The sequence below is a fragment of the Entelurus aequoreus genome, linkage group LG01 (genome assembly GCF_033978785.1).
Source record: "Entelurus aequoreus isolate RoL-2023_Sb linkage group LG01, RoL_Eaeq_v1.1, whole genome shotgun sequence".
In the NCBI taxonomy this organism is placed as follows: Eukaryota; Metazoa; Chordata; class Actinopteri; order Syngnathiformes; family Syngnathidae; genus Entelurus; species Entelurus aequoreus.
In genome coordinates, this window is record NC_084731.1 from 26,685,562 (window position 1) to 26,702,107 (window position 16,546).

The following is a 16,546-nucleotide window of genomic DNA, read 5'->3' on the forward strand; positions in this document are numbered from 1 at the left end:
AATCTAAATTTGTTTAAAGGCCTACTGAAACCCACTGTTACCGACCACGCAGTCTGATAGTTTATATATCAATGATGAAATCTTAACATTGCAACACATGCCAATACAGCCGGGTTAACTTATAAAGTGCAATTTTAAATTTCCCGCCACACTTCCGGTTGAAAAAGCCTTCGAAGGATGACGTATGCGCGTGACGTAGCCCGAGGAACAGAGGTATGCCTTCTCCATTGAATACAATACAAAAAAGCTCTGTTTTCATTTCATAATTCCACAGTATTCTGGACATCTGTGTTGGTGAATCTTTTGCAATTTGTTTAATGAACAATGGAGGCTGCAAAGAAGAACGTTGTAGGTGGCTGTAGCAACACAAGGACCACTTACTCGGATAGCAGACGCATAGCCGATGCTAGCAGACGCCTAGCCGATGCTAGCAGACCCACCGCACGGATGATCTGGTGAAGTCCTTCGTCGCGCCGTCAATCGCTGGAACGCAGGTGAGCACGGGTGTTGCTGAGCAAAGCAGATGAGGGCTGGCTGGCGTAGGTGGAGCGCTAATGTTTTCATCATAACTCTGTGAGCTCCGGTTGCTAAGTTAGCCTTAGCATCGTTAGCAACAGCATTGTTAAGCTTTGCCAGGCTGAGATCTATTAACCGTGTAGTTACATGTACATGGTTTAATAGTATTGTTGATCTTCTGTCTATCCTTCCAGTCAGGGATTTATTTATTTTGTTTCTATCTGCATTTGAGACAGATGCTATCACGTTAGCTCATGCTAAAGATGCTAAAGAGCTTCGTCGATGTATTGTCGTGGAGATAAAAGGCACTGTAATGTCCATTTCGCGTTCTCGACTCTCATTTTCAAGAGGATATAGTATCCGAGGTGGTTTAAAATACAAATCCGTGATCCGCAATAGAAAAAGGAGAGAGTGTGGAATCCAATGAGCCAGCTTGTACCGAAGTTACGGTCAGAGCGAAAAAAAAAATGTATTTCACTGCATTCTAGTCCGTCACTCTAACGTTCCTCGTCCACGAATCCTTCATCCTCGCTCAAATTAATGGGGTAATCGTCACTTTCACGGTCCGAATAGCTCTAGCTGCGTTGAAAACAATTGGAAAATATGAGGGAGTGAACAACTGACAACGTCACGCTACTTCCGGTAGGGGCAAGTTTTTTTTAAAATCAGAGACCAAAAGTTGCGAGCTTTTTCGACGTTGTTCTATACTAAATCCTTTCAGCAAAAATATGGCAATATCGCAAAATGATCAAGTATGACACATAGAATGGATCTGCTATCCCCGTTTAAATAAAAAAAAATCATTTCAGTAGGCCTTTAAACAACTAAGAGAAAAACTAAGCTATTCAATGGTACACATTGAACCTGCAGGCTTGGCTGTCTTAGGACAGTTGTAGATGGCGCGCCTAAAACAGGAAGTGATCCCACCTGAGGTTACATAAACTGAAAGTGAAACGTGCAACCTTTAAGAAACTCACTAAAACCTCTAAGTTAAAATGGAAGAAGATAAACATATCTAAACACTCAAGTAACAATATGGTTAATAAAGAGTCAGAACAATATTTAATGCTCTTTTGCCAAGAAAAGTATATTGTGTCTGTTTATGTATTTTTTTATAGAACTTTGTTGAAAAGATTTCAGTGTTCATAAGTATTTTTTTGAGCACGTTCAGCAATACTGTGTTAATGATAACTGTGATAATTTTGGTCACAATAACCATATGAAATGTTGGTATTATTAATTTCCTATAACCAATAATGTTTTTTTTATCATTCGTTTTTCTATTTGTAATGATGATGGCCTGCCTTCCCCTGAACACACGTCACTGTGAATACTCAGCAAATATATTTAAAACATACATACATTCAACAACTTCTCTGCTGTACTAACTCTGTTTGTTCTTTGCAACACAGAACGTCAAGAAGAAAATGTACGGCTGCACAGAGGCCTTCTTGGCAGATGCAAAGTGGATTTTGCACAACTGCATAATATACAACGGAGGTGTGTTGCAAATTTTAGCCTCTTCTATTAATACATCACCATATTGTGACATCAAAAGTTTTCTCTGCATATTACTTAAAAAAAAAAAAAACTCATCCATTTTTTACCCAATATATAAAAAAATCATTATCAATAAAGGGGACCGATGATGATTTTTATCTACATTTACAACAGTTCCTTGTGGTTTATATCAGCGATTCTGAAACTATATCTAGTGGTACACCAAAAAAACACTTATTGTAATGACGTGACTCCAGCTTTTATCAAAGGTTTATCAGCTTTCAATGGAAGTTATTACAATCCCACTACTGTAGGCCAGTCTACTCCAACATAAACAGAACCGTCTTACTCCATCATTTCTATTAATCAACACACGTTTCTGCTTTCGTTCGTCCTTTCCCAGCCAATCAACTTGCGGAACACATTAAAACCTGCTCTGTGGCCTTGTGGTTAGAGTGTCCGCTCCGAGACTGGAAGGTCATGAGTTTAAACCCCGGCCAGGTCATACCAAAGACTATAAAAATGGGACCCACTCAGCATCAAGAGTTGGAATTGGGGGTTAAATCATCAAATGATTCCCGAGCGCGGCCACCGCTGCTGCTCACTGTTCCACTCACCTCCCGGGGGGGTGAACGTGGGAATGGGTCAAATGCAGAGGATCATTTCACCACACCTAGTGTGTGTGTGACTATCGTTGGGACTTTAACTTTAAAACAAAGACAAACATTGATAGAGAAATCTGCACATAACAATGATGCCTTCAAGGCCATGGAAAACCACAACATCTGTTAAACATTGAATAAACTACAAGTGAAACATAACATAACAAAGGACCCAGTCCATTACAATATAAAAAAATAAAAAATAAAAAGGTTTTATTTTCCTATATTCAAACAGTGTTACGGTTCAAACTGTACGTAATGTTACAGTTGCCAAAATAGCACATATACTTGTTAAATAAAACTTCTGCCTTGTTTTTAATGAATTCTTAAGCCTACTACGCTACTGTATTTTAATGTTGGTCATTGTGGTGGAGAGAGAGAGCAAAGTCTTTTCTGAGGTGGTACTTGGAACCACTGGTCGAGAGCGTATGTATTGTATATGCTTTGGTGTAAATTTTGCCCCACATTCCCATTTATAACCTACTTTCTGCGTATGTTTGCAAGATGTTTATTTGTTGAAGCATTCCCAGTTTGCAAATGAAACTTCGTCCCATCCTGTCCAAAAATATCCGAATTTATCTTTTGAAAATGTACTGTTAAATATATATATTGAAGACGAAAGTCGCCGCTATTTTTTTCATGGTCGAAAATAACCTTCACAAACATGATTATGAAGTCACCCAATCACACCATTAGGTACACGTGCACACTTTCTTATCGATACAGAGCCACATAAAAAAAGATGCTTTTACCAGCATTTATGTCATTGCATGTCACACGTTGGTGTTATTGTGCACATGCCAAGATTAGATAAAAATAATACTTTATCCTACATTTTCTTGTTTCCTCAGACTCAGCTGGCCTCATACAGAGCTCCTCATCCCTTGGCTAATGGCTTTACATTATGTCTAAATAATTACGTCCACCTCACTGTGATGTCACACCGTAGCCAGACTGCAAAATACCCCAAGCAGAGGCATCCAAATGCATGAACCTTATGATTTGACGCTTTGGCATTGTTTAATACGAGTGCCCGACATTAGCCACGTGTACATGGACAACATTTATCTATTCTGATCATCATTCAGATTAGAATGTTACCGTGTATATGGACCTTGAAAAAAATGATCTTATTATGACGAGTATTTTCATGCATCACACCTAAAATCAATATACTTTACTTTGACCTGAGCAGAACCTAACAAACAGAAAGGTGTGTTATTAGTAGGAATGTCCGATAATGGCTTTTTGCCGATATCCGATATTGTCCAACTCTTTAATTACCGATACCGATATCAACCGATACCAATATATACAGTCGTGGAATTAACACATTATCATGCCTAATTTGGACAACCAGGTATGGTGAAGATAAGGTCCTTTTAAAAAAAAAATTTAAAATAAAAAGAGATAAATAAATTAAAAACATTTTCTTGAATAAAAAAGAAAGTAAAACAATATAAAAACAGTTACATAGAAACTAGTAATTAATGAAAATTAGTAAAATAAGCTGTTAAAGGTTAGTACTATTAGTGGACCAGCAGCACGCACAATCATGTGTGCTTACGGACTGTATCCCTTGCAGACTGTATTGATATATATTGATATATAATGTAGGAACCAGAATATTAATAACAGAAAGAAACAACCCTTTTGTGTGAATGAGTGTAAATGGGGGAGGGAGGTTTTTTGGGTTGGTGCACTAATTGTAAGTGTAACTTGTGTTTTTATGTTGATTTAATAAAAAACAACAACCCGATACGATAATAAAAAAAACGATACCGATCATTTCCGATATTACATTTTAAAGCATTTATCGGCCGATATTATCGGACATCTCTAGTTATTAGTTGTGCTATGGTGCACTCTTTTGGACGAGTTCGCTCATTGCAGGTGCTGAAGAAGCGTTACACTTCCACTGTTAACAAACATGGCTATGTGCATTTTTGCTTGTCCGACATTACCGCAGTATTTATTTGACTTGGGATGGTACGGTATCATTTTGTCCTTTTGTTCACTACTTTTGTTTTACCTCTTTTTTTAAAAATTTAATTAAGCTGTTCTGTGTTTTTTATGTTGGGATTATGTATGGGTTCCGGCGCATCTTCATGTTTCAACATTGTTTATATGTGTCTGAGGCTAGCAGTTAGCACTTGGAGTAGATGTAATGTCATGAATAGAACAGCTTGTTAAGACCACTGAATCTCTTCTTTTATTGTTACATCGACACATGACACACCATACCATATTTTAGTTTTAGCTAGTCTCGTTTTAAAGCAACAAACTCAACAGCATATAACATAACGCATGTCCATGTTGAATGGGGGGAGACAGCAGCAAGACAATCGCTTCATTCCGAGACTATTGAATTTAGTGCCCACTCCACCACCAAAGTATAGTTGACATCAAAGACATGCACAGTAAGGATAATTTCAACCCAATTTTTGGAAGATGTGTTTTCATGCGCTACAATCATTATGACTTTTGGCATAAACCACCCGTCTCGATCGGAATTAAATTTTGATCCGAATGTGTGTGATCCTGTTAGAATATTCCAAATGGCGTTTTTACATGAAGCATTTCTATTTCGGTTAGGCTTTTAATCTGATTAAATTTGTCCATGTGGACATAGCTAATGTAACCTTTATAAGTCAGAAAAGACTAAAATCATCATCATAGGTCCCCTTTAACTACAATGAATGGTGTAACTGTTTGGTCTCTTTTTAGGAAATCACAAACTGACAGCCACTGCTAAAGTTATCGTTAAGATCTGTGAACATGAGGTGAATATGCGGTCTGTGTCATTTCTTGTATTGAAGATTAATTTTTAGTGACTGGTTCGGCAAACTTAATGTTCTCTTTTTTTCTGCAGATGAATGAGATTGAAGTTTGTCCAGAGTGTTATTTGTCTGCTTGCCAAAAGAGGGACAACTGGTTCTGTGAACCGTGTGTACGTTTGTCTACTGCTTCCAACATTCACCAGTAGAGTAGTTGGTGCTTACTTTCAAATGTATTGTCTGTGCAGAGTAACCCGCATCCTCTGGTGTGGGCTAAATTGAAAGGATTTCCCTTTTGGCCTGCTAAAGCTCTGCGAGATAAAGATGGCCAAGTGGACGCTCGCTTCTTTGGTCAGCATGACAGGTCTCTGTTCTTTGTACTTCACATATTTGAATGAATAGTCCACTGTCAAGCTTTTTGTCATTAACCTTTCATGTGATCCTATAGGGCTTGGGTCCCTTTGAATAACTGTTACCTCATGTCTAAAGAGATACCATTCTCTGTGAAGAAGACTAAAAGCATCTTCAACAGTGCCATGCAAGAGATGGAAGTCTATGTGGAGAACATGAGGAAGAAGTTTAGAGTTTTTAACTATGCCCCTTTCAGGACTCCCTACATTCCAGACGACAGCTTTCAAATGCTGCAGGACCCTTCCGACCCCTTATCCACTCCTGTCAAGTTTGAGAAACAGGAAAAGATCAAGCTAAGCTTTGATATGACTGCATCCCCAAAGATCTCCCTAACCAGAACCGTGTTGTGTGGAAGTAGCATTGGAGGGATCACTGCTGGTCGTCGACTGCCTGGAGACATGCCTCGATCACCCATGAGCACCAACTCTTCTGCCCATACAGGTTCAGATGGGGAGGACACAACAGACAAGTCCCAGATTAAAGCCCCAAACAGCCACGGTAGTATAGGAGAAGAGTTAATAGACTCAACAGGTAATGTGTGACCTTTTTTTAATGGTATAAAATTCAACTGGATATCTGCTCTATTTTTATATATTGGTAAATCTCTCTGTGCAGCATCCACTGCTCATTGTCTATCCGGTCATGCCCCCAATTTGTTGGACAGCTCCAAACCTTTTCAATCGCAATCGCTTGGCAATGCCAAACAGGAGAAGACAGGCAGCATTCTGAACCTGAATCTAGGTTATTTTCTCATGATTTTGCAATATGGAAGAAATCCAGTGGTACCTCTGTGTTCGTATTATTAAGTTATCGACAAACATTTTCCGCTAAAGTTTGTCTCGGTTATCATACTGCCAAACATTGTTTGTAACAAACTAGTTTATTTGCCCGCGTATCATTCTGCAGCATCTCTTTACTTTTTTTATTTAGTACAACTGCAAGAAAAGCAGTAACGCTATTATAAACACTATAAATATCAAAAAGGAACTCGTTGCAAAGTACAAAGATGATCCGTGTGGCTGTCAGCTCGCTTCCTTTCTCTCTGCTTATCGTCATTTTCGCCAACAAGAGTCTTTAGTAAAGATAAAAGTGATGTTAACATTTTTCTTATCAATTTGATATGTACTTCGCATTATTTTCTGCATCTAAAACTAGGGGTGTCCCGATCCAATATTGATATTGGTCCAAAATCAACACAAAAAAAAAGTATCTTCTTATATCAAAAATCTCCGCTACAAGCAGTCCTGCAGCGTGTTTATTTGTGCAAAGCAGGACAGCCCATTAACATTTAAATGTCCTCCAATAAGCACACAAGGTTGGTCTTCTTGAATTTTAGTTAGGTCATTTATAAAAGGTAAACATGGCATCTATGGGTTAGCCTGCAGCTACACAACAAGCTAGCATATGCAGTAAGTGTCCTTAATTGAACAATATTGCAGACAAAAACACATGTATCAATATAAGCAAGTGACATGCGGTAGAAAATGGATGAATGGATGGATGGATGGATGAAATAACTATAGTTACTTATTGCTATATTATATTACACTGAAGGCCGTATAGTGAAAAATAAAAGAATGCTGGAGGCTACTTTTAGTACATTAAGGGCCTGATCTACTAAGATCCAAATACCACGCGCTAAACAGCGTTTGCAAACTATAAAATTGCGTGTACTATTAGTGGGCGTGTTGCCTGTGATCTACTAAAACTGCATGTACACTTGATAACAAAAGTGGTGCATACGGCATATTCAAATGAGGTCTTTGCGTGTACGATGGAAACACTCGTTTGTTGCACATTCTTGTTTTCATGCTACCACCTGTGGCGTTTTGCAATGTTTTGAAACATGCGGCAGACATGTACCACTTTTTATGGGCATTTTAGAAGCAGTCCTGCACTGCATCTACAATGGAACAAAATTTTTTTTGCGTGCTCACCTCTTTCGAGAGATGCTGGCACTAACTGCGAGTGCTCTAAAATTTTCCAAAAACAAGAAAATTCATATTGCAAGAGATTTTTTTCCTATATATGAAAAAAAAAAAAACATCATTAAGAAAACACAATCAGACACCAAAAAAACGCATCAATTTAAATTGTTTTAATAAGCCCCTCAGTACATATATGTCAGACCTGGGCATTCTGCGGCCCACGGGCCACATCCGGCCCTTTGTACGTCCCTGTCCGGCCCGCGTGAGGCCAAATATAAATTACAAAATACATTTTAAAAAGTATCTATTTCGAGTGTGCAATACAACGGTGCTGCTTTTGTTTTGAAAAGCGTTATTTGTATTACTTCCGTGCGGATGTATGCTTGTGCGCGCAGCGGCAATCACAAATACAAAATAAAAAATAAAAAAAACATCTTTGTCGTGCGTGCAATACAACTGTGCTGCTTTTATTTTGAAAAGTGTTATATGTGCGTATGTCCTGTGAGGGAAGGCGCACAGCGACAAGTGATGCCCGGTTATCCCCGAGACGCTAAAAAGAGAAAAGTTGATGACGAATGGCGTGTTTTAAAAAAGACATGGACTGCCAAGTAAAGGTAAAGCCGTGTGCTTATTTGTGGTACACACGTTTCTGTGTTTAAAAAATATAGTGTAACGACCTGCCGAAGTAGATGTTGTCTTCTTGAGTTGCGTAAATGAGAAGTGAGGAGACGTGCGTGTGGAAGGAACGAGATATGTTGAGCTGTGTTAGTATAGCTTGCTCAATAAAAGTTTAAAAAGAGCGTCAGACTTCGTGTGCACTTCTTCTGGACGCTACAATTGGTGTCAGAAGTAAAACTTTGCGCAAACTGCACTGTTTGTGTGCTACGTCATCGACCAGGTACGTGCCACGTGAGGAGCTCGCAGCAAAGAGAGAGAGAGACAGAGAGAGAGAGAGAGCGTTTACAGGTGCAGCCACGCTGCTTGCCACGGGGGGAATTCCGCCCTCAATGAAGACTCCCAGGTTTGATGGCAAGGCGAACTGGGAGGCATTTCATCCCACTTGTGACATCAATTGTAGCGTCCAGAAGAAGTGCACACCAAGTCTGACGCTCTTTTTAAACTTTTATTGAGCAACCTATACTAACACAGCTCAACTTATCTCGTTCTTTCCAAAAGGAAAACCAATCCTCACTCCTCATTTCCGCAACAGCAACGCTTCTTCCTTCTTCGCCAATCACCTTACAGGCGTGGTACGTTCACAACAAAGAGGATGCAGGATGAAGTGACAGAAATTGAAATTTTTGTATTGTAATATACATCAGGAAGTGTTGTGTAAGAAAGTGTTAAAAATAAAACCATCAAAAGCCATCTGCTTTTGTATAAAGATAAGGTAGGTTAAATTAAAATATTATTATTATCTATCTTACGGTATATCAAAAATAATTTGAGCAAAATTTAATTGAAATATTGTCGGTGTGGCCCTCCAGCAGTGCTCGGGTTGCTCATGCGGCCCCCGGTAAAAATTAATTGCCCACCCCTGATATATGTAGACAAGCATACGTAGAATGGAGCTGCAGCACAATAGCCTCCTTTGTCACAGGCACTTCTGCGTAACGTCCTTTCTAGACGTACTAAATATTGACGCAAAACAGCAGATGCAGAAAAGTTTTAGTGTCGATAAATCACAATGCGTGTGCTAAATAATTATATTTACATTTTCTCCTCCCAATATAGTGGGTGTTCTGATGATCAACATTTCTGAATATTTATGAAGACAGACACGCTAAATGGATTGTGCTCCTTATTTTGCTCATTCAAAACACGCAATTCTCTGCCCACAAGCTTAGTAGATCAGCTTTGCGTGTTCTATCAAGTTTGCAGGTTTCTTAATACATGCAAACTTTTATTAGATCAGGTCCTAAATATGCTAAAACCAATTCAATGTACATTAGTATATGCTAAGCTATTTAAAAAAAAGCATTATGTTAGCTTTGGTGTTGTAGGTGACAAAGCAAACAGTTCTTAGTGTTCTATATAGTATACCTCTTTATTAAAGAATTTACCGTAATTTCCGGACTATAAGCCGCACCTGACTATAAGCCGCACCAGCTAAATTTAGGGGAAAATACAGATTGCTCCATATATAAGCCGCACCCGACTATAAGCCGCAGGGTTTTTATGTGTAATTACCGTAGTATATAAGGGTTCCTGCTACCACGGAGGGGATTGTCGGGACAGAGATGACTGTTTGGGAACGCAAAGCGTCCCATTTATTAACTATAAATCTTTCAATCATTCAATCAAACTTTCACATCTTTGACATGGCGAACAGCATTCGTGCAGAGTACAAATAATACAACGGTGCAAAGTAATACAAAGTGCTCGCATGTACGTTATCAAAATAACCAGCCTACCGGTATATGAAAAGTCAGTCTTTAATCATTCTGTCATCGTCTTCCTCCTGCGTACTAAAACCACCGAAATCCTCTTCGTCTGTGTCGGAGAAGAACAGGCCGTAAATAAGCCGCACCCTTGTATAAGCCGCAGGGACCAGAACGAGGGGAAAAAGTAGCGGCTTATAGTCCGGAAATTAAGGTATTTAATTTTCAGAACATGTTGAGGGCCAATAAGAAAAACTTGCTGTGGGCCAAAAATGGCCCCTGGCTTTACTTAGGACACCGCTCCTCTATAGAATGTGGTATGTTAATATTGTTGGGTGTTCAAATGGATGAATTGGATTATTTTCTATGGGAAAAATTGCTTTGGTTTTTGTACGATTCTGTTATCACCTGACCTTTTGGAACAGAGATTGCAAAAAAAAAACCTGAGGTACCACTACACAGGAAAACCTTTTTTAATTATGTGTGTGCGTGTGCTGCAAAAGATTAATTTATGAAGTATACTTTCAGATCGGAGTAAGGCAGAGATGGACCTAAAAGAACTAAGTGAAACCGTTCAACAAAAGCTGGGAACCACGCCTGTTCTCACCTCTCCAAAAAGACAAATCAAGAGTCGTTTCCAGTTGAATTTGGACAAAACCATTGAAAGTTGTAAGGCACAGCTTGGTCAGTACACTTTTTATCATACAATAATGTTACTAGGAGTGCCAAATTATTGCGTAAATTACGATTATATAATTACAGTCATGTTTAGTGCGTTGTTTTTTAATTGTGTTAATCGAATCCTTAATCTCTAACATTGCCCTCGCTGTATGTCTACGAGTTAACTAGCCTTCTTCTTGTGTTTGACCGATAGCAACAATACTACCGCCATGCAACACGAAGTTACTTTGTAGCCACAGCAATTAAACGGTTTCCCTCTGTAACAAAACTTGGCCAGTAATGTTAGCGACTTTAAATAGTGGGGATAGGCTGAATTATATGTAACGAGTAGTGTAAAATATTCATAATGAACTTAAACCTATCAAGTGTGTTTATGGTTTGTATAAGTTTAAATGTTTTTAGCATAGAGTAGATTATTTGAATCACTCTATTAGACAAATTATAGAGAAATAATTTCACTTCTGGGTGTTTTTTGACACTCATTAATATTTCTTTACACTGTTTTTAACACATATGTGTCACGGCTGGTTACACCAGGCTGTGCCTTTATGTTGGGTTTTGTTAGTGTTCTTCTGTGTTTAGTGCTTTATCCTGTCCTGCACTCTTATTTTGGTGGCACTTCCTGTTGTGTTGGTGTTTTTTCATAAATGCTTTACACATGCCTGCAAGCACTTTTCCCCTCACCAGTTTTCTGTTTGTGATTAAGGCTATTTAAATAAAATGTGAGTCAACATTCTTTGTTGGGACATTCTGTCATGCGGTGATGGACGGTGCGTCATGGGAGACGCCGGCTGTTGTAGTGATTTTAGGTATGCAGATGAACGAGGTTGGCGCGTGAAGTAAAAAGGGGTATTTATTGCTCAAACAGGGATTAAGAGCAACATTTAAGTAGATAACAAAAACAACTATGGTGCATAAAAAAGAACAAAAGATTGCACTGCGAAAAATACTGCAACAGGTAAAATAAGATAAAAAAAAGAACAGATTGGCTACCTTAGCCGGGAGGAAGACTATACAGCAGGGGTCACCAACGCGGTGCCCGCGGGCACTAGGTAGCCCGTAAGGACCAGATGAGTAGCCCGCTGACCTGTTCTAAAAATAGCTCAAATAGCAGCACTTACCAGTGAGCTGCCTCCATTTTTTAAATTTTATTTATTTACTAGCAAGCTGGTCTCGCTTTGCTCGACATTTTTAATTCTAAGAGAGACAAAACTCAAATAGAATTTGAAAATCCAAGAAAATATTTTAAAGACTTGGTCTTCACTAACTGACAAAGAAACAGATAACAGATTTGGTGTCCAGTTCAAAGTGTGACATGATTTATTTAAAAATTTGAAAGCTGACTTTTGTATTTTACATGAGTTATTATTTGTACAAAAATGGTGCAAAAGTAATTCATGATTTGTTAAAAAATGTTAGTGGCTAGCTAGTTAAAATGGGATATTGTGATTTCACAAGACTGTCTTAGAAGTGATCATTTGAAAATGTTCAATTTGAAAGATGTGCACTTAGAGAAAATATAAAAATAAAGTGTTGCATATTAATATTTATTTGTTTCTATATATATTTATTGTGAGAAATCATTAAAATGATCAGTGTTTCCACAAAGATAAATATCATTAATTATTAATAATAAGAGTTAAAGGTAAATTGAGCAAATTGGCTATTTCTGGCAATTTATTTAAGTGTGTATCAAACTGGTAGCCCTTCGCATTAATCAGTACCCAAGAAGTAGCTCTTGGTTTCAAAAAGGTTGGTGACCCCTGCTATACAGGGCAGTAAAGCAAAAAGTCTTACAGAAACTGGAATCGAGGAGACGAATCCAGAAGTTCTGTTTCCATGTGGAGTAATCAGCTAGTCTCAACAAACAAACAATGTCCCGACAAAGAATGGTGGCTCACACTCAATTTGAATAGTCTTAATCAAAAACAGAAAACAGGTGAGGAGAAGTGCTTGAAGGCATGTGAAAAGCAGTTATGAAAAAACACCAACACAACAGGAAGTGCCAACAAAATAAGAGCGCAGGATAGGAACAAGCACTAAACACAGAAGAACATTAACAAAACCCAACATAACCAGCAGTGACAAGATGTGCTTCAATATAGAGATATATTACATGTACAATGATGTCTACATTATATTTAAAATCAGAGAACACTAACATAGGGAATTTTCTGAGTAAGTATTTAATGTTAAATTTAAAATTAAAACATTTAGTAACACTTTGTAAGTACACACTATTAAGCATTAATACAGCATGAGTAAATACTGAATTCATAACTTGTAAAGCATATTTACGACAAATTCTCTTTAGTATGCAGTTTATAAACAACTATAAATGATTTACTCATGAGTGTATTAGGCTCATCTATAAAACTATTAATGGTTGCATTCTTATATTTTATATATGACTGATTCAGCATTCATATAATATAATGAGGAATTGTCAATATTTGACCATTTAGAAAGTGTATGTAAATAAGACATTTAGTTATCTCTCTAGACATTTATACACACACTTACACATACAGTATTCAGATATATATTAATGGTCATATGTATAACTTTGTTTATAAACTGCATTATGAATCTGCTTTATAAATCATGAATTTAGTATAATGCTTTATTAATACTTAATAGTGTCTACTTATTGTAACGTGTTACCGAATGTTGTTTTAATTTTAATTTCAACATTCAATTGTTCTTACAGTTTTTTGATGTGTTGACTTCAACATTTTGTATGGCCATTATGTTTTATTTCCGGAAATAAAACGGACTGCTTCTTTTTAAGTCTGTAAAAAACAGCAACTTACTTTGTAAAGCAATTTTCTTCTTTCTCAATTATGATGTCATTAATTTTAAAGGAAATTCCTCAACTTGAGGGTTTTTCTTAGCATTTATTTAGGTGTGAATAAAAAATGTATTAATTGCACATTCTAATTAATTGGCAGCACTAAATGTTACGCAACATCTCGTTTTATTACTCCTGATTGGTGGCTCTCCCTTTTGCTTTTCAGGCATCAACGAAATCTCTGCTGATGTGTACAAAGGTGTAGAACCCAGTGACTCCGACGACTCTGATAAATCGGAATTGAGCGACAGTGAGTATGCCAGTGATGAGGGGCAAAAGGTCAAAGACCCCAAAGATCCTTCGCCAGCTGAAGAACTCCAAAAGGAGACTATGGACAAAGACCAACTATCTCCATGCCATGTGGACAAACCCGATGTTTCTATCGTATCGGACTCTGCAGCAGCGGATGCTACTGCGACACCATTAGAAGTTCAGACTGAAGACAAAGTAAGCACAGAGAAAGAGAGTCCAGAGAAGACCAAATCTCCTGCAACGTCGCCTGTGTCTCGGGAGAAGAGTCAGGTGCAAGAAGAGGTCAAGCAACGTGTGCCTTTGGAGGATTCCGATTCAGAGAGGGAGCTGGTCATTGACCTCGGGGAGGAACAAGGGACTAAGAATAAGAGAAGACGCAGGAAAGACACCGTTAAAGAGTCATCTGCTAGTAAACCAGAAGGTTAGCGGTCTTTATTGGTGAGATGTCAAAAATGCAAATAACAAATCTATTGTATTTCTTCCAAAGGTAAATCCCTGACTCCCACGACACTCCCATCTCAAAACAGCACAACCCCTTCCACACCCTCCAGTGTTTCCTCGCAGTCCCCCATGGCCATTCCAGTCACCATGATCTCCTTCACTCCAGCAAATATTAGCCTTGCCACTGTCTCCAGTGCCCCTGCAACCCCACCATCTTCTTCCTCTTCCTCCTCATTATCCACCGCCCCGACATTGAAAAAACAGCGCCCTCTGCTGCCAAGAGAGACTGCTGCGCCCGCGGCGCAGAATCCCAATGCAGTGTGGAATTCCACTGTCAAGCTCCAGAGCCCCTCGCAGAAGTTGACCGCGCGTCAGCAACAGAGCCAGCAGCCTGTAGCGCCCCCACAAATTCAAGCGTCGTCGCCCAGACAAGGCCAGACTCAAGCGTCCGACAACGGCTTAGTGTCTTCGTCTTCAGCCTCTTCACAAAGCACACGTTATCAGACCAGACAGGCAATTAAAGGTACATAACATCCTAAATTGAATATGGCCCAAATCAAATTGATTGTTACAAATGCAACATTTTCTTATTCCCGACAGCTGTCCATGTAAAGGACACATCATTGACTACAACAGCAGTCACCCTGGTGTCAAGTAGTGCCGCCTTAGCAACATCATCTTCATCGACGTCGGTCGAAAGCGAGCAATATATCTCGACAGCCTCAGCGGATGTTGCAGCAGATATTGCCAAGTACACAAACAAAGTAAGCAATATTACAGGGTTTCCGCGGGGCATTAAAAAGCATTAAGTCATTACATGGATTTTGCGAAAATTAAAGCCTTATATGGCATTAAAAAGCATTAAATGCAATGTCCAGAGGCATTAAAAAATGTAATACAATTGTAGGATTTGGCCGATTACACATGCCTTCAAGCATTTTTCCCCTCACCTGTTTTCTGGTGGTGATTAAGACCATTTAAGTTGAGTGTGAGCCACCATTCTTTGTCGAGACTTTGTTTGGAATGGATATTCTTCATGTGGATGCTGTTTCCTCCTGTCGTGAGTTTTGCTTTATTATGATAGATGCTAAGGGTTCACTTAACTGCTGTGCAACAATTTTTTCGAGAATTTTCGAGATAAAGGGAAGGTGAGACACCGGCCAGTAGTTTACCATGAGGTCAGAATCAAGGTTAGGTCTTTTGAACAGGGGGTGAATAACCGCTGTTTTGAATGCTAGGGAAACAGGAACCGGAGGAAAGTGATAAGTTAATAATATTATTCACTGACGGTCCTTATAATACAAACAGCTCCTTGATAAGTTTCACAGGAAGTGGGTCAAGTAAACATATTGTTTGTTTTTCCCCATTTACTAGTCGCAGGAGTTCTTGTAATGTTATTTCTTCAAAAAGAGAGGGATTATTTTGGAGCTCAATATCCGTCATACATTCATTTGTAGCTGCGTTAATAAAACCCAATTGGAGCTGGGACGCGCTATCTTTAATCTTCTTTCTAATTAGTTCAATTTTCTTAGTAAAGAATTGTATAAAGTCATCAGCCGAGTGGGTGGAGCTGCTGGGAGAAGTCCCTTTTTGGGTTAGCGATGCTACTGTATTAAACAAATATTTAGGACCGTTTTTATTGAGGCGGATGAGATTTGAGTTGTAATTAGTTTTAGCTGTGTTAAGAGCGTATTTATAAATTATTAAACTATCACTCCATGCTTGAAGGAAAACCTAAAGTTTGGTCGCACGCCATTTGTGTTCCAGTTTTTTACATGATAGTTTAGGACGGGGGTCGGCAACCCGCGGCTCTAGAGCCGCATGCGGCTCTTTAGCGCCGCCCTAGTGGCTCTCTGGAGCTTTTTCAAAAATGTATGAAAATTGGAAAAAGATGAGGGGGAATATTTTTTTGTTTTAGTATGGTTTCTGTAGGAGGACAAACATGACACAAACCTCCCTAATTGTTGTAAATCACACTGTTTATATTGAACATGCTTCACTGATTCGAGTATTTGGGGAGCGCCGTTTTGTCCTACTAATTTTGGCGGTCCTTGAACTCACCTTAGTTTGTTTACATATATAACTTTCTCCGACTTCCTAGGACGTGTTTTATCCTTTTTCTGTCTCATTTTGTCCACCAAACTTT

At 38.7% G+C, this 16,546-nt stretch overlaps 1 protein-coding gene across 9 annotated transcripts in view; it reads left to right on the forward strand.

Annotated features, from left to right (window-relative positions):
* Positions 1 to 16,546, forward strand: part of LOC133649923 (MYND-type zinc finger-containing chromatin reader ZMYND8-like) — a 61,791-nt gene that overhangs the window by 30,139 nt on the left and 15,106 nt on the right. For 7 of the 9 annotated variants that reach the window (XM_062046644.1, XM_062046661.1, XM_062046663.1 and 4 more), the window contains 10 exons: positions 1,929 to 2,016; positions 5,406 to 5,461; positions 5,551 to 5,628; positions 5,704 to 5,819; positions 5,904 to 6,397; positions 6,482 to 6,607; positions 10,704 to 10,859; positions 13,874 to 14,380; positions 14,447 to 14,923; positions 15,001 to 15,164. In XM_062046644.1, coding sequence (XP_061902628.1) covers positions 1,929 to 2,016; positions 5,406 to 5,461; positions 5,551 to 5,628; positions 5,704 to 5,819; positions 5,904 to 6,397; positions 6,482 to 6,607; positions 10,704 to 10,859; positions 13,874 to 14,380; positions 14,447 to 14,923; positions 15,001 to 15,164 — 2,262 coding nt within the window. The other 2 variants (XR_009826171.1, XM_062046675.1) reach the window with 2 other exon arrangements.